This window comes from Geosmithia morbida, assembly GCF_012550715.1.
Source record: "Geosmithia morbida isolate 1262 chromosome Unknown scaffold_21, whole genome shotgun sequence".
Classification (NCBI taxonomy): Eukaryota; Fungi; Ascomycota; class Sordariomycetes; order Hypocreales; family Bionectriaceae; genus Geosmithia; species Geosmithia morbida.
This window is the reverse complement of record NW_023336208.1, coordinates 390,673-408,505: the sequence shown is the minus strand read 5'-3', so window position 1 is coordinate 408,505 and position 17,833 is coordinate 390,673. Positions and strand designations below refer to the sequence as shown.

Here is a 17,833-nt window from a genome sequence, read left to right as displayed (position 1 = left end):
AAAAAAAATGAAAAAAAAACCCCCCCCCAAAATCATTGCCTGACCCAGACAGCATGTATACCGATATGGAACAGCAACATCAACATCAGCACCCCATCATGCCCTGTCCCTCCAGATCCAGACCCCCTGCAGCACCAATATTATTATGAAACTCGTCCACCAGCGTCTCGATCTGATCGACCGACTTGATACGCCAGAACCTCTGCACGCCGTCCGCGAAGCCGTGAGCGCACGAGTCAATCCTCTCCTCTTCCTCGGCCGCGAAGCACAGACGGAAGAACTGCCACCCGCGGCGGGAGGCAATGTCCTCGTTTGCGCCAAACATGGCACCCGGGGACACGATGACGAGGTAGGGCTTGTGGGTGAGGAACATCATCAGGGCGGTGGACAGGACCGAGCCGTCGATGCGGGCCACCGAGTGGCCCCGGACCCGGAAGAGCGGGTGGCTCTCCAGGTGGACGCGCACCCAGATGAACATGCCGCCGCGGGGCCAGTCGAAGCTGAGCAGGCGAGTCTTGGTGATGACGCCCCATTCGGTGTCAAGTTCGCCGACTGTACTGCTAGCGGTGGTGGTGACGGCGTTGCTGTTGTTGTTATTGTTGCCGTAGCCGACGGCAGAGATGACGGGCGTCGACTGTTTCAGCTGGTACGACTTGCCGTCGAGGATGGAGCTCATCCTGTTCATGCGATTCTCGTACACACCCCTGAGACCCTCGAGCCAGCGCACCCAGCCGTCCATCTTCCACCCTTCAAAGGCGAGCTTCTCGCGGGCCGAGAGCGAGAAGAAGGTCTTTACCGTCTCGGCCTGGTGGTGGCCTATAACAAGTTGGGCGATGAGGGACTGCACGAAGCCGGAGGGCTGCTGTGTACTAGACTCGGTGATGCTTTTTGAGGGGAGGGGGGGGACAAAGGATCTGTTAGCGGACATTGCACTTCTTGTTTTTTGTCGAAGAATGAAACAAGGATGGTAGTTGCTGTTGCTCACCGTGTTATGCGCTCGATAATGGCCGGCTGGGCCGTGATCCAACCTAGACGGCTACCGGGGGCGACCGTCTTGGAGAAGGTATCGATGCGGATGACACGTCCGTCGGTGTCGACGCTCAGGTACGACGGGACGAGCGAGTCGAGGAAGTCGTAACCGCTAGACGTGGACGGCGTGTACGGGGCACCGTCGACGTCGGTCACGTCGCAGTTGCGCGACTCGGCCTCGGCACGCGCAGCAGACGGGTACTGGAGGTACCAGTAGGGATCGTCCTCGGCGATGATGAGGTCGTACTCGGAGCAGAGGGCGTAGATCTCGCGGCGCCTCTGGACGGACAGCACGCCGCTGGTGGGGTTGTGGCCCATGGTGACGGTGTAGACGAGGCTGGGGCGGCGTCCCTTGGTCGGGTCCCAGCTGTCGAGGACGTCCTTGAGGCCTCCGGGACCGTGGGCCAGCATGCCCTCGGAGTCGTACTCGACGGGGGTGACGCTGACGCCCCTGGCCGCGGCCGTGTCCGGGGCGTTGCGGTAGACAAAGGCCTCGCACACCAGGCCGGGACGCTCCTCGATGGGGTCGTGGTACGGCGACCACGGGTCGAACAGCAGCTCGACCGTCTTGGAGAAGCCGTCGGTGGCGCCGCAGGTGAGGATGACCTCGGGCCCCCCCGCGTAGGGGACATTGGGATGCAGGTTGTTCCTGGTGAACTGACGCACAAACGAGAGCAGGGGGGGGTATCCCGACGCGGTGCCGTACTGCAGGGCCGTGGCGACGTCGATCTTGCTGAACGGGTCGGCGGTGGGGTCCGACTTGGGGACTGTCAGGTGCAGTGCCGTGGCTGGGTCAACATTGCTGCTGCTGCTGCTGCTGCTCGTGTCGTTGTTGGAGTTCCTGGGAGTCCATCGCCGAGGTTGGGCGACCTGAGCCTCCAAAGTGTCAAAAGGGAAGAGCTTCTCATTCGGAAGGCCTGGTAGATTCACGATGTTAGTCTAGAGAGAGAGAAGAGAGAGAGAGAGAGGGCTGCAGTTGCGGTACGGGAAGCTAGTGAGAGCCGTGATGCAGCCTGCCGATCGATGGGGGGAAGATTGTGTGTGTGTGTGTGTGTGTGTGTGTGGTGGGGCGGTGAGACACCACATGGTGATGCCGAATTTGAGGAGAAGAGGACTCATGTAGGGGGAGTTGACAGACAGAAAGAGAGAGAGAGAGAGAGAGAGAGAGAGAGAGAGAGAGAGAGGGAGGGAGGGAGGGAGGAAGAGAGATGATGATACCTCCGGCCAGGTTTCCGATTCCAGGAATCTGGAAAAAGTGATAAAACTTCTTAATGGCACTCTGCGTCCGGTTCTTGGTCGTGCGCGAGTAGTGGTGGCTCAAGTCGCACGGAGGGGACAGTTGTGGAGATGAAGCCATGATTTCGCTTGCTCTGTCGCCTTGTTCTCGATAGAAAGGGTTGCGTACTAGTGTTGCTAGTATATGTGTATATGTGCGTTAGAGGGTGAGAGCGAGGGGCCGATTCTTGGCGACGGCCACGGAATCGTCGCTGGGCCTGAATAAGCAGGGAATTAAGAGATAAGGGGGGTGGGAAATATGGGGAGCACAGCGACGTCGGAGTCAGCCATATATCAGAGGAGTTGGGAAGAAACGGTGTGCGTGTGCGTGTGTTGCAGAGTAACCAATCCTGTGGCTGTTTGAGGGAGAAGGGAGGAAGTAGAAGGGAACAAGTAAGAGGAGGAGAGAGGAGGAGGAGGAGAGAGAGGGGGAGGAGGAGAGAGAGGGAGAGGGAGAAAGTCGGGAAACGAAAAGACAGAGAATCAGAGTCAATGAGCACGATTCACTGCGTCGATGGTGCAAAAAGCAAGTTGTGGAGACTGTTACGACGTAAGAACGCTGCACGGCCTTGTGCTCATACCATGTACGGTATCACGACATGCCGACCGAAACTGATTGCCGCGGACAATGGGAGGGAGGGTATTGATATCGCATGTAGGGATGGACATCCGCTGCTGGGAGGTCAGCAACGACTGACAAATACACTCTCAGAGGTCGATTCACCTTGACGTGCCATTATATATATATATATAATGTATATGTATATATGTGTATATGTATATATATACATGTTATTACCGAGAGTGTGTAGCCGGACTACTCATTCAAGTAATATCAGTACTGACTGCTGATTACGTCTCTCAAGACAGCTGTGATGCTCTTACTAAGCAGTAATCTTACCGGTAATATTATCATATATTAATACATCACGTATGAATACGAGTACTGCAGTTGGCTGGTAGAAAGCCTCCGTTGCACTCGACTTGCACCTCTCATGCCCTTGGTATCCACTTCTCCGCAGGCTGCCAACTCCCAATACATCCATGCCTAAGCACCTTTCAACCGATAAGCCCAACTCTCGGGCCTCAGAGACGGGCCTCCGAGACGGGCCTCCGAGAGGGTCAAAGCTCGAGATCGGTACGACAAGACATTGATCCTCATCACCACATCGTCGACACCACTACCGTACGAGTGCAGGTCCTGCCACCAAAAACTCTACCCAGCCCCGATCATGTCGAGCTCGGAATTCGTCGGTTCGTCATCTCACTATACCTTTTGCTTATCGTCTCATCTTGTGAGACGTCTTGTTTTATTCTCATTATATTTTTATTGGTTACAAGGTTTTGGTTCGGAGAAGAAAAAAGTCGTATTGGCAGCCTATATATATATATATATATATGTATCTTCTTGTCTAATCAGCAGCACCGCACATGGTCTATGACGATGTCGCGATGTCGGCAGAGGCCGTGTCGGCAGCCGTCTTCTCGACGGCGGCCTTCTCAGCGGCGGCCTTGGCCTCCCCCGCCTCGGCAGGCTCATAGTGCAGACCGAGCTCGTCCAGGGTGGTGGCCGTGCACCCCTGCTGCTCGAAGCGCAGCTTGGCGATGGGGAACAGGCTCCTCTGCCAGAACTCGAAATCGCCCCACCTGGGCGGCACCTTGCCGAGATGGGTGGCCTGGACGGCCCAGTCGTGCAGCTCGTTGTGGTAGTGCCCGTCCTCGGGGGACTTGAAGACGTGGATGCGCGGGCTCCTCTCCTCCGTCAGCTTCCTGCTCCAGGCCTCCATGACGTCCCGGCCCGGCAGCCTCAGCTGGTTGGACCAGAGGCCGGCGTAGACGGCGGCCTGGACCTCGGCCAGCGGCCAAGGGATGGCCATGATGTTGAGGCAGGGGAAGGCCAGCGTGGGGTGGTCCACCGAGACCAGGTGCCTGTACAGGCCGTGGACGCCCCTGCCGTCGGTGATGAGCCTGCGCTGGATGTCGTCCGGCAGGAAGGGGAAGCTGTAGAGGAAGCCGGTGCAGAAGACGATCCTGTCCACGCCCGTCTCCACGCTGCCGTCCGACAGGCGCACGCTCCGCCCGTCGCCGGGGAGGAACTCGACAATCTCCGCCACCTCGCGGCAGCCGGTGTGCTCGAGGCGCTCGGCCGGCGTCGGCTCCTTGACCGACAGCAGCGCCGGCTGGCGGCTGAAGGGGCTGATCTGCGCGGCAATGTCGGTGCCCGACGGCCCGTTGCCCACCACTATCACCTTCTTCCCCCTGAAGGACTCGCCGCTGCGGTACGCCTTGGAGTGCATCACCACGGACGGGTGCGCCTCGTCGAAGTCGGCGATGCCCTTGATGTCCGGGATGAAGGGCGTGGAGTAGTGCCCGTTGGCCACCACCACGGCGTCGTACGTCCCGCGCACCACCTCGTCGCTCACCGTGGACCGCGCCTCGAGGCGCCACCGGTCGTGCACGCCGTCCGCGCTCTTCTCCAGCGCCACGTCGCTGACCCGGAAGCTGAACCGGATGGAGTCCCGCACCTCCTCGGCGTACCTGACCAGGTACTCCTGGATCGTCTCGCGACGGGGGAAGACCCATCCCCCCTCGGGGAAGTCCTGGTCCGAGAACTTCATCAGCGTCCCCGGGATGTTGGCGTGGAGCTTCTCGTACATGGGCGACGGGAAGAGGGGTCCGGCACCGCCGCCCCCTCGGACGAGCGGCTTGTCCGGCGGCAGGAAGGGATCCGCCTGGGGCACCGGGCACGGCGCCGCCGGGGGCTCCTTGCTGTAGTACCACACTCCTCCGACCTCATCCTCCTGCTCGTACACGTCCACCTTGTCAAACGTGCCCTGGGCCAGGAGGTACTTTGCCGTCGCGAGGCCGCACGGCCCAGCTCCGATGACGGCTATCCTGCGTACGTCGAAATCCCCGCCCGCGGATGGTGCCATATCTGTAGGTGACCGACCGAGGACGCGTGAGAAGAGTCTTTGCAAGAATTTCATGGTAAGAGAGATAGATAAAACCTTCTCTTCGCTCTCCTTCTCTCTCTCTCTCTCTCTCTCTCTCTCACACACACACACACACACACAAAGAAATTAGCCGCTCAATCCCAAACGGAATGACGCCTTAATAGTGCAGGTTTGACGTGAGGGGCTCGGGGGATGGGCTCGGAGGGGCCCCCCAATTGTATATGTATATCATTCGACTTACAACTCCCGACCGATCCACTTCTCGTACGTTGGTGGGGCTCTCGCCGGATACCGGGTGGAGGCTTAATTGTGTGATCCGATAAGAGAGAGCCTCTGACTGATTAGATAAGAGATAACGATCGATGACGGTTCTCTCCGGGAAGACTCTTGTACGTAAAGAGCTCCGCACACACCGCCTTCCTCCTCTGGACAGGGCAGATCGCGCGTGGCTGCTTGCCAGTTGCCCACCAGTCACATACGCAGCTTGTCAGCCAACTGCACGGCAGCCGATCCAACACTTCTATCCTAACCATTCCGCGTCACCGCATGGTGAATCTCTTCCGAAGTTCCTACAGCTCCATTAATTCTTTTTTTTCTTTACTCTTCTCCGTTTCACTTCCTTCCCTGTTCCCATCTCCCCTCCCCGATATGCCACCGCTTCGTCTCCCTTGACCGCCGCTACGTCGACAGAATACCCAGCTTAAGAAAGCTCCTGACGGGGGGCCATCGCGTCCCGACCAAGGAAAAGAAAGCATGGCCAACGACAGTGATGGAGAATCGCTCCGGTGCGCTGAGGTTACGCCAATCTCACAGCTCAATCCCGAACTATCGTCCACCGTCGTTTTCGGTGGCGAGGTCACAATCACCTGGCCCTTCAGCATCGTCACCAAGTCCTTGGCTTTCAAGCTGGTAGAGTCCGACTTCCGTCTGCGCCTGAACAAGGGACAGGTGCGCGTCGAGTTCAGCGGTGCTGCAGCCAGAGCCGTCGCCGAGGCATCGATCGGCGGAGGTGACCAGGTCCGTCTGAGTCTCGAGGGTGCCCAGTGGGAAGACTCACCGCTCCCCGTGCGACCCGACACGCTGCAGTGGCAGATCAATTTCACGCGGAAGCTTCGTCTGCTGCTGCGCCGTGCCGACTCCGACAGAGATGGCGAAAGCATAGTTGTCGACGCCTCCGACGAAGAGGAGGAGAAGGACGCCGCCGCCGCCGCCGCCGCGCCGCCGTCTACGTTCCCGCTGCCGGAACCGTCGACGCCCGAACCCGCTCGCTTCGAGAGCATACCCCTTCCCAGGACGGCTGGCCCGGCCTTCCCGGCGGCAAAGAGGTTCGCTTCCGCGGCCTTTGATGACGATGAGTACGCGTCGCCCGCGTTTCTGAAGAGGGCCAGGGTGTCGTATGGATCCCTGTTCGAGGACGGCCTGGACCCCTTCGAAGAAGACGATGAGACCAAGACCGGCCGGAAGAAGAAGAGGAAGCGCGGACGCTTCAGCATGCATGCCAACTGGCGGTATGCGAGCCGCACGCCGAGCCCTGAGCCGGAGGTGGAAGATGCCGAATCCGGTACCCCTGGGCAGGAAGAGTCCCCCCAACAGCAGGAGGAGCATGTGCAGGGAGAAGCGCCTGTTACGCCTGTGCTGCGGGGCTCATCAGTGATGGGTGAGGGGTCCCAGACCATGGATGATGCTCCCGTAGATGCACCCAGCGTGCCGCCAGCGGGAGGTGGCCTAGAAGTGACGGCGCCATCATCGCCCACACCAGCTGGAGCTCAGCTGGCTGCTGTGCCGGAGCTCGCCTCGCATCATATACCAGAGGCGCCTGCCGTACCGACAGAGGAGGAGCCGGCGCGAGCACCCGAACCGACACACCAATACACGGATATCGACAGCCACGAATTCCACGACGACGACTTCGACACCGCCATGGAGATGCACGATGCTGCTGGATCCCACCTCCTGCCCGGGGACAAACCGGAGTTTCCCCCGGGCTCGATATCCGGTCCCGCCGACGACTTCTACTCGGCACCGATGGACTTTGGCCACCCCGAAAGCGTGCTCCCCGATCAGATGTATGCACCGCTGGACCATGACGAGTTCCACCAGCAGCACCCCGCAGATCACCAGCACCCCCACGCTACCGAGATCCCGTCGCCACAGGCTCTAGAAAACGACGGATGGGTAGCAGCAGTAACATCCATGGCACCGATGGAATCTGATCCTTCAAGCTATTACCACGCGCCACAAAATGACTTTGAGAACCCCGTCGAGATCATCGACAGCTCTTCCCCGCCTAGGGCACCCAGTCCAAGGCCTAAACCTCGGTACGGAGACGAGCAGCCTAGTGCTCAGCAGGAGCGGGAGGGAGAGCAAGACGTGGCGGCAGACGAGGAAGAAGGAGAGGAGGCACAGAATTCGTCGATGGATGCCGATGGGGATGACGACGATGCGCCATCCATAAAAAGTCAGGAAGTCATACAATATCCCGACGACGTAGACGACATCGATCAGGACGATGATGGCAAGGATGTCTCAGGGGAGGACTACGATCTACGAAATTACCAAGATACCCAGGATGACGTCGCCGAGGAGTCTGGTGCCAGTGCTGTTGGGGACGAGGATGGGGACGAGGTTGGCTCTGATGACCAGGTTGGTGACTCTAAGGAGAAGGTTGGGGAGGAGAGTGAAGAGGATGAAGAGGATGAAGAGAAGGAGGAGGAGCATAGGGATGAGAATATAGCACCACCTGAGCAGAACGATCGCAACCCTTTTGGTCAGGATGTCGAGGAGGAGGAGTACTCATCTCGGGATGAAAAAGGAGGAGAACAATACTCTGACGAAGGCGAGGATGTCCAACAAGAACAAGGCGAATACGATGTGGGACACTACGATGAAGACGACGAGATGAGTGAGGACGAGGACGACAAGGACTCGGGAGATAACTCAGAGCCTGAGGAAGAAGAAGATGAAGAAGAAGAAGAAGAGGAGGAGAAGGAGGAGGAGGAGGAGGAAGAGGATGAACCGGCACTCGCAGCATCGCAAGACCCCGTCTTCATTTCCCTATTATCAGACTCTGAGGATGGAGATGAAGACACAGAGGAGAGGCCAGAGGAGAGGCCAGAGGAGGAGAAGGAAAAGGGAAAGGAGGAGTCAGCCAAAGCTTCCCCACAGCCCATCAGCCGACAGCCTGTGGAATCGCCTCCCGTCAAGGAACCCGTCGAGGAACCCGTCAAGGAATCCATCGAGGAACAATGCGGGGAAACCCCCGAGGAATCTACAGAAAGGGACACAGTCACATATGACGTCCGCGATGAGAAGACTACGACGGAGAACGCCGATGCCGACGCCGACGAATCAAAAATCCAAGACCAGCCAGTCCCGTCCCAGCCCATGGAAACCCAGGTCACGGAATACGAACCCCAACCACCAGCCCCTCCCCAGTCCATGGAAACACAGACGACCCAGTATGAGTCCCAACCGTCAGCTCAGAATGAGGTGGCATCGACAGAGGCAGAGCAGGTAGACTCGCAGGAGGGCATGGTGGTCGACGACACGCAGCAGCGTCCGGGTGCGTCCGAAGTCGAAGACACTAAACCCGGCGACGAAAACGAAAATGGAGATGGCGTGTCAGAAGTGTCGGTGACGCAAGACGCAGACGGCCAGAAGGCTCCGACAGATGTGGTTGCGACCGAGCCTTCTGCTGCTGCTGCTGCTGCTGCTGCTGCTGCTGCTGCTGCTGCTGCTGTTGATGATGAGCCTACAACCGAGACTGGCCACGTGACCGAGGAATCTGAAGACGTACTCATGGACGTGGACGAGGAGACTACGCATGCTGGAAACAAGGAGCCCGGTTCGCCTACGGAGATGCACGAGATGCACGATGTGCAAATGTCTGAGGCCGAGAATGCAGAGGTCCTGGAGCATGTGGATGCGACAGAGGTGGATGGTGCACCAGCTACTACTGCTCAGGAGCAACAAACGGCAGGCGTTGAGACGGAAGAGCAACGGCCGGATACGACACAAGTCTCCGAGGACGGCAGGGGAAAGTCTCAACAATCCGAGGCTACAGAAGCTTTTACACCCACCTCTGCCGCTCCCTCTGACACCGAGGAAGCGGCTGCCACAACGTCACTGTCACCGGCCAAGGGAGATGCCGAGGTTGCCGACGGCAGCACACCAGTCGGGGCAGCATCACCTCTCGCGACAGAGTCAGATGAGGAAATGGCGGATGCGGATGCGGATGCAGATGTGGACGTGGTGGTGAAGGAAAGGAGACGGGTTGAGGAGGCTGGACAACTCCCGACCCCGCGTGAGACGCAGCAGGGTGCCCCCCCTGCCCCTGCCGCAGACGAGACGCAGCGGCAGCAGCCGGACGAAAGGGAGGACGATCGAGGAAATGGGAAGGAGATGGTGGATGGTGACGGTGACGAAGAAGATCCGGAAGCTGAATACTCGTTCGCGGCGGAGCAGCAAATCGTGAGGGAGTCCCAGCAGCAGTACGAGGACGACGACGAGGACGATGAGGAGGAAGCATCATCGGCTGCAGCAAGCCAAGTCGAACAAGAGCACGCCGAGGACCAGCAGCAGCAGCAACAGCAAGGCTCACGTACAGGAGAGAGAGCCCATGAGGCGAGCATGGCGAGCACAGAGATAGCCGGTGCTCCGGGATTGGACGGTGTCAAGGACGATCCGCTGATCACGGTGCATTCACTACGTAGCAGGGACCGGAGGAGCGCGTCTGCTGTGATGGACGAGGATCCGAGCATCGCCCTTGCACGGGATTGGGAGGCCAACAGTGACGACGACGACGACGACGACGACAGCAGCAGCAGCAGCAGCAGCAGCAGCAGCATCATCCAAGACAACCACGACGACACCAACCAGGGAGATCAGCTGTATCGGCAAGATGACAATGAAGATCAAGATTCCATGCCGACGATCAGGGTGATAGATGGCAAGGTCGGAGATGGGGACGCAAGCGTCGGTCTAGCCAGGTCTGCGGCAGTGGCACATGGGTTGGCGATGGCGGGGCCGACTCGGAAGATTGCGGGGGAGACAGAATCAGCTACATCGATCACATCAGCAGCAGCAGCAGCAATAGAAGCGGCGGCAATAGAAGCGGCGGCGGCGGCGGCAGCACCAGCATCCCAGACTGCAGCCACAGAATCTCCGACGCTAGTCGCCAAGGTCGACGGGAGGAGCCGAAGCAAGAGCATCGCCAGCCAATCACCGCCGAACAGATACTCGACGGCAGACTCGGAGGAGTACAACAGCAGCATGAGCACGAGCAATCTCAACGAGTACATTCTTAGGCTGAGGGTGCAGCTGGGACGAGACCTGCGGACCAAGCTGGGGGGCTTCCTCCCTCTCAAGAACCTGCGCGGCTCGCTGGGCCGCACCTCGGACTTTATGGGCGTGGCGACGGCGACGCCGGGACAGGCCACGCGGCCCCGCGGCGGACCGCGGGACTACATGCTCGAGCTTGCGCTGACGGACACGTCTGCGGCGGCGGCGACGGTGACGGTGGCGCACGTCTTCCGACCGCACCTGGCGTCCCTGCCAGCGGTGAGGCAAGGTGACGTGGTCCTGCTGCGGAGGTTCCAGGTCGTGGCCATGAAGGGTCGGGGGTTCGGGGCCCGCTCGGGCGATGAGTCTGCCTGGGCCGTGTTCGAGGCATCATCACCATCCGCATCCGCATCTGCCAGCGGTACCGGTAACAGAAGCAGCGGCAGCGGCAGCAACAGAAAGGGACAACTAGATGGTCGAGGAGACGGAGGAGAGGATGACGGCGACGACGCCCCGCAGATCAAGGGTCCTCCGGTCGAGGTATCGGAGGTAGAGCACGAGTACGCCAGGGGTCTGAGGAGGTGGTGGGGTATGCTGGATGATGGGGCGAGGGAGAAGGTGGCAAAGGCGACGCAGAGGAAAATTTCGGCTCAGAGGTAATCTTTTCTCTCTCTCTCTCTCTCTCTCTCTCTCTCTCTCTCTCTCTCTCGGTCTCTTTTTTTTTTTCTTTTTCGTTTTTTTTTAAAAAAAAAAATTCATGACCAAAAAACAATAATGTATTATTTTTAATGTTGCTCTTCTCTTTTCTCTGATCAGATATCTGTGGAGTAAGCTAGGAAGTCTCACAGATGGAGATGAAATCCCATGTATATGCATCATGTATGGTATTGCTTGGTATTGCTTGGAAGAACCGTGGCTTGTACCGTATACTTTCAAGGTACAGAGATGGGTTGTGGAGTATCAGATGCAGGCTGTTGCATGGATTGCATGCATGTGTCATGCGTATGTGTGTACATGTGTGTGTATTGTGTGTGATGATGTTTTAAGGATGGTGATGTTTCTGATGAGGGGGGTTTTTGGTTGTAGGGTAGTGATTCTTTCGTCATGTACAAGAGAAAACCGAAAACATTTGGGCCAAGGTCACTAATAAAGACTTCCGATTACCGGCGCGTCACCCATGTTTTTACATTTTTTATATTATTTTTTATACATTTTTTTTATATCATTTTTTATATTATATTACATATATATATATATATATGTGTGTGTGTGTGTGTGTGTGTGTAATCCAACGGCCAGATGCCACCACAAAGGAGGAAAGGTTGTTCCCGTGATTGGGATAATGTTTGGCCTCGGGGGGAACGTGTTGAATACTTGGACGGAGTAATGAGTAACCTGTCGACCTAATCGGTTATCTGTAGTATGATTCATTCAATATCGGATAACGTCATCTCTTACACGTAGGATGGCATGGGATGGAAAACGACAACGGCCAGGGCTCTCCATTAAGAAAAAAAAAAGGATCTGATGCCATAGTTGCATAATATGAAGAAGCTGATGGAAAGAACAGCAACAGTTGGGATCGGACGCTACCGTGAGTGAGTATGTGTTGTGTGTGTGAGTTTGTGTGTGAGTTTGTGTGTGAGTGTGTGTGAGTGTGTGTGAGTGTGTGTGAGTGTGTGTGTGTGTGCGTGCCTGTCTGTCATGTGTGGGTGAATGATGGGATATTTTATCGCATATAATACCATCGTACATGAATGAGATAAATACCATCGTACGTGAGATAATACCATCATCGTACATGTTGACTCGTAGTGCTTCTCGGGCAAAATCGGGGAGCCAAGACCATGACGGGCATGTTCCGAAGGGATCAGATCAAGGTCTTGAGTGCCTGACTAACCTGTATGGGATATTACTGTAGTTGGGAGAGTGACTTTTTTATTTTATTTTATCTTGAATATTTATATATTCGAATCAAATATTTCATCTCTCCTTTTTTTTTTTTTTTTTTAAAAAAAAAAAAGGTGCAGTGCCGAACCCTGGTTACGACTCCACTAATCTGTAGTGATACTATTATTACCACGAATGCTGGAAGAGTCTTGCAAGTTTATCACTCGCAGAGTGCAGCCGTCGTACTCCGTAGTGGTACGACTACTGGGATCGCTGCTTCGACATGGGTGATTTGGCGATTGCGGCGCGTTACTACGGAGTACATATTATCGAGGTCGTCGTGATGCCGTGTAAAATCGTTGTTTCATCCCACTGCTCGTGCGTGCGTGTGTGCGTGTCGCAGCGTGCCACAGTGCGTGTAGCACAGTATGTATATGTACATAGACTGTGCATGAGAATGTCATGTCGTTGCTGTACGACATGAACAATGCGGGAGAGAGAGAGAGAGAGAGAGAGAGAGAGATATGAATGATGATGGGCGATCATTGTCGAGTAGGGATTGAAAGGAGTCAAGTACACGAGAAGAAAGAAGAAGAAAAAGATGTACGGTATGTGAGTGCTCGTAATACAACGTAACGGATTACTCGAGTTGTAAACTGTGCAGAGTATCACCTCATAGTATGATGCATATCACTCCCCGTACAGATGGATACTTGACGAGTATCACTCCGTGAATCCGTACGAGTAGGTAAGAATAATAATGATGATGATGATAATAATAATAATAATGGTGATGGGGCGTCAGAGAGTCAAGACAAAAAGAAGGCACAAAGGCCTCCAGGGCCCGGAAGTTGTCCGCGGTGGGGCTGGGGCTTATAAACTCGCCCGGGACGATCTAGCGGTCGGTCGAGGGAGAGGGTCAAGGCTTTCCGTGTCTGATGTTTTTTTTTTTTTCCTCCTCACCCTCGACATTTTAGGGGTTGGGTTATTATCACGGCTACGAAGAGTACGGATACTGCGAGAGGTATTCCGTATAGTATTCGTATGTACAGTACAGGTGAAGATTTTCTGGTTTGGTTTGGTTTGGGGGGGTTTCTAAAAAAAAAAAAAATTATAGAAGAAAAATTAGGAATGAAAAAAAGAGAAGAGAGAAAAAAAAAAAAGAAGCATGTATTTCTGTACCTCTCCGATCTCTTAGCGGTTTCGGGGATTGTGGCTTTTTTTTCTTTCTCGGTCCTATTCTGCCATTGATAAAGATGACGAGAGAGAGAGAGAGAGAGAGACAGAGAGAGCTATTTAAAAGCTATCTATCAGTATCGGCAGCAGAGGGGAAAAAAAGAACGAGAGAAAAAAATAGGGGACACGCGCGATAATATATATATCTCTTCAATACATGTACTAGCTGTAGTAGCTGTAGTAGCAGCAGCAGTAGCTAAACCCCGATACCGGTGGCAGCTTCTCTTAGCTGTCGCCTGTAAGTAGTAGCCTGCAACTAACTAAACCGCTCCTGACCCCCTTCCTCTTATTGTTCCTCTCTCTCTCCTTCCTTCTCTCCTTCTTTCCTTCTTTCCTTCTTTCTTACAGAGAGAGAAAAAAAAGACGATTCCCACGTGGTGCATCAATAAATCCCCCTCCCCCCCCCGGACATAGACCGAGGCACGTTTTCCAAACGACTTAACTCGTACTGCTATGACTTACGTGTATACCCATCATCGTACGAGCACATAATCATGAGACAATCAACCGTTCGAGCTTCGAGGCTCCTCGTCTCTATAAGACGACCTCTTCCTGCCCATCTGCTCTCCGGATACCCTACTCAGACCATCATCGCTCTTGGTCCTCGCTCGAGTGGTCTATCATCGTCAGCATCAGCATCAACGTCTGCATCGGCGTCTGCATCTCTCGCTGCCTCTTCAGCTTCCTCACCCTCTTCTCAAGAGGAGGAGAATACGCACCGGTCGCCTTCCCTTGCCCACCCCGTCGACGACGCGGGTCCTTCTCCTACCTACCCCACAATCGCCCACACCACCCAGGCCCCTGCTATTGCTAGCACAGCCGCTACTGCTGCTCCTCGGCTCCGTACCACCGCCCGCTTTGCAGGTACCGCTGCCGCTGTTGGACGTGCTGCGTGTGCTGCTCCTACGGCGAGGACCGCCCTCCCTCGCTCCTCTTCCTCTCGGCCCTGCCCGTCCACCATGACCGTCGACGGCTCTCTCCTCTCGTCCGCCACAAACGGCCGTGTCCTCGACAACCAGCTTCGCGCCTACTCTACTTCTGCCTCTGCTCCCACCGCCACCACCACCACCGCAGAGGACACTTCTACCGGCACCATGCGCGGCCACCAAGTCTTGCGTGAGCCTCTGGCTAACAAGGGTATGTTCCGCCGCCTCCTCCGCCCGACCGCCCTCCGACCCGAACCCTCCCGGTGATCGGCGACGACGTCCCGCGACTGCAACGGTACTGACACAGAACCGCCCCAGGCCTCTCCTTCACCCCCGAGGAGCGCCACAGGTACAAGCTCACCGGCCTCATCCCCCACACCGTCGAGTCGCTGGACGCCCAGTGCGCCCGCGCCCTGAGCGTGCTCCGTTCGCGTCCCAGCCCCGTCGACAAGTACCTGTACCTGTCGACCGTCAAGGGCCAGAACGTCGACCTGTTCTACCGCCTGGTCATGGGCAACGTGCGCGAGCTGATGCCGCTGGTGTACACGCCCACCATCGGCGACGTCTGCCTGCAGTACTCGTCGCTCTACACCCGACCCGAGGCCCTGTACGTCTCCATCAAGCAGCGCCACGCCATCCGCGACATGCTGCGCAACTGGCCCTACGCCCCTCCCGACATCTGCGTCGTCACCGACGGCTCCCGCATCCTCGGCCTGGGCGACCTGGGCATCAACGGCGTCGGCATCCCGATCGGCAAGCTGGCGCTGTACACGGCCGCGGCCGGCATCCACCCCGGCAAGACGCTGCCCATCGTCCTCGACTGCGGCACCAACAACGAGGCCAACCTGGCCGACCCGCTGTACCTCGGCCTGCGCCAGAAGCGGCCCTCGCCCGAGGAGCAGCAGTCCTTCATGGACGACTTCATGGAGGCCGCCTCCGACGTCTACCCGGACATGGTGGTGCAGTTCGAGGACTTCGAGACGGAGAAGGCCTTCAACTACCTGGAGCGCTACCGCGACCGGCACAGGTGCTTCAACGACGACGTCCAGGGCACCGGGGCCGTGGTCCTGGGCGGCTACATCGGCGCCGTGGACCTCTCGGGCGTGCCGCTCGAGGACCAGCGGCTCGTCTTCATGGGCGCCGGCTCGGCCGGCGTCGGCGTCGCCAAGCAGCTGATGGAGTACTACACGCGCCGCGGCCTGAGCGAGGACGAGGCCCGGTCCAAGTTCTACCTGGTCGACACCAAGGGGCTCGTGACGGCCGACCGCGGCGACAGGCTGGCCGAGCACAAGAAGTACTTTGCCCGCACCGACAACGCCGGCGTCCAGTTCCGCACGCTGGAGGAGGTGATCGAGCACGCCAGGCCGAGCGCCCTGGTGGGGCTGACGGCCACCTTCGGCGCCTTCACCGAGACGGCGGTGCGGGCGCTGACGGCCTCGGTCGACGCCCCCGGCGTGCCCGGCCGCCGGCCCATCCTCTTCCCGCTGAGCAACCCCCTGACCAAGGCCGAGTGCACGTTCGAGCAGGCGGTCGAGTGGACCGACGGCCGCGCCGTGTTCGCCTCGGGATCGCCCTTCGACCCCTTCACCTCCCCGCGGGACGGCGTGACCTACCACCCGAACCAGGGCAACAACGTCTACGTCTTCCCCGGCCTGGGCCTGGGCGCCATCCTCGCCAAGGCCACGGCCGTCACCGACGGCATGGTCTACTCGGCCGCCGACTCGCTCGCCCGCTCGCTCACGCCGGAGGAGAGGGAGCTGGGCCTGATCTACCCGCGCATCGAACGCGTCAGGGACGCCAGCCTCGTCGTCGCCAGGGAGGTCATCAAGGCGGCCGGGAGGGACGGGGTGTCTGCCCTGCCCGAGAGCCAGTGGGCCGAGTGGGAGGAGTGGGGGGATGCCGCCATCGAGATGTATATCAAGAAGAGGATCTACGATCCCGTCTCGTTTGACGATGGCAACGTTAGCAGGCTGTGACATCTTCTCTTTTCCCTCTTCTCTCTCTCTCTCTCTCTCTCTCTCTCTCTCTCTCTCCCTAGCCTCTATCTGCATGGGTTGTCTCATCTGCTTAGATGTGGCAAAAAAAAAAAAAAAGTAAATTTGATTCTGCTCGCTGCTTATCAATTTTTTTTTTTGCGTATTTCTTTTCTTTTACACTTCTCTTTCCTTTTTTTTTTATACATAGATATATAGATAGGTATATATATGTGTATATATACATATAGATACTCACCATGTTCAGGTTTTTAGAGATCTATTTCATTTACATAACTGTTTTCTTTTCCCCCGTTTATCTTATCCTCCATCTTTCTAATTTTTCTCTTCTCTTGAAAGAATCACTGTCGGACTTTTGACACCTGTCTGTGGTCCTCGTCAGATTGGAGAATGGTAGTGACCGCATCTGGAGAAGACATGGCATGTGATTTGTGTCTTGTGATGGACGTCAGCCTCGACATGTGAAGATGAGACTGGCAGGCAGACGTACACATACGACCTGAGCATGCATGGTGAGACTGCGTGCTATGCTTGTTTCTGTAGCTGTGCTGCGACTCTGTCAGCTGCCGAAGGAGATTACCGCTCACGGAAAGATGGATCTACATGTGTAGAGAAGTACGCTACGCATATCGGCAGCAGTGGCTGGTGATGGTAGTATATAGTAGTATGTAGTAGTATATAGCAGTATATAGTCATAGTCGTAGTAGCAGTCAGCGGTCATAGCAGCAGCAACAGGTCCCGTCCCACGTCCTGTCCAACCTCGGCATATAGTTTCCTCCATCGGTCGACTATTCGTGAGACATGACATAAGCACGGTGACTCCCATGTGGATGTCACGTGTGAGTCTCAAACAATGGCGTTCCTGATCCATGTTGTTGATCCGATTAACACGATTTCTTGGTTCGGGGAGAAGTAGTAGAATTAATTACGAGTACCTGCAATATTATATATACTCGTGTTCTGATAAGAGAGGAGAAGAAGAAAAAAAAATCTGATAGGAAGAGATTAATAAGGGGAAAAGAGGGAGAGAGATAAACAAGAGAAAAGAAAAGACTGACGGAGAAAAAAAAAGTCTCTTGGTGTGTACCCAGATACCCCCATCTCTGAACGGGGTAAAACATATACCTCATCTCTGACTGGGGTAAAACATAGTATAGAAAGTCAGAGACCAATACCACTCCATACAATTGCCAAGTTCTCAATCCCCCCATTATGATCAGTCTATTGCAGCGCCCCCCCCCCCCCCCCC

The 17,833-nt window shown here is 56.4% G+C and overlaps 4 protein-coding genes across 4 annotated transcripts; 2 read left to right on the top strand and 2 right to left on the bottom strand.

Moving 5' to 3' along the window:
* Positions 1–85: 85 nt before the first annotated feature.
* On the bottom strand, positions 86–2,386 carry GMORB2_4603 (DNA-binding transcriptional regulator, MocR family, contains an aminotransferase domain; the record flags this gene model as incomplete). Its single annotated transcript, XM_035466577.1, has 3 exons — positions 86–884; positions 986–1,946; positions 2,248–2,386. 3 exons carry the CDS (start codon positions 2,384–2,386, stop codon positions 86–88), a joined length of 1,899 nt encoding a protein of 632 aa, XP_035318346.1.
* Positions 2,387–3,740: 1,354 nt separating this feature from the next.
* On the bottom strand, positions 3,741–5,237 carry GMORB2_4602 (putative flavoprotein CzcO associated with the cation diffusion facilitator CzcD; the record flags this gene model as incomplete). Its single annotated transcript, XM_035466576.1, has 1 exon — positions 3,741–5,237. The coding sequence occupies one exon, from the start codon at positions 5,235–5,237 to the stop codon at positions 3,741–3,743; it is 1,497 nt and encodes a 498-aa protein (XP_035318345.1).
* A 383-nt stretch (positions 5,238–5,620) lies between these two features.
* GMORB2_4601 (Telo bind) lies at positions 5,621–11,198 on the top strand (the record flags this gene model as incomplete). The annotated part of the gene is made up of 6 exons (XM_035466575.1): positions 5,621–5,647; positions 5,742–5,807; positions 6,072–7,402; positions 7,481–8,129; positions 8,463–9,953; positions 10,404–11,198. 6 exons carry the CDS (start codon positions 5,621–5,623, stop codon positions 11,196–11,198), a joined length of 4,359 nt encoding a protein of 1,452 aa, XP_035318344.1.
* A 3,425-nt stretch (positions 11,199–14,623) lies between these two features.
* GMORB2_4600 (malate dehydrogenase (oxaloacetate-decarboxylating)(NADP+)) lies at positions 14,624–16,566 on the top strand (the record flags this gene model as incomplete). Its single annotated transcript, XM_035466574.1, has 2 exons — positions 14,624–14,780; positions 14,909–16,566. The coding sequence occupies 2 exons, from the start codon at positions 14,624–14,626 to the stop codon at positions 16,564–16,566; spliced, it is 1,815 nt and encodes a 604-aa protein (XP_035318343.1).
* Positions 16,567–17,833: the final 1,267 nt, after the last annotated feature.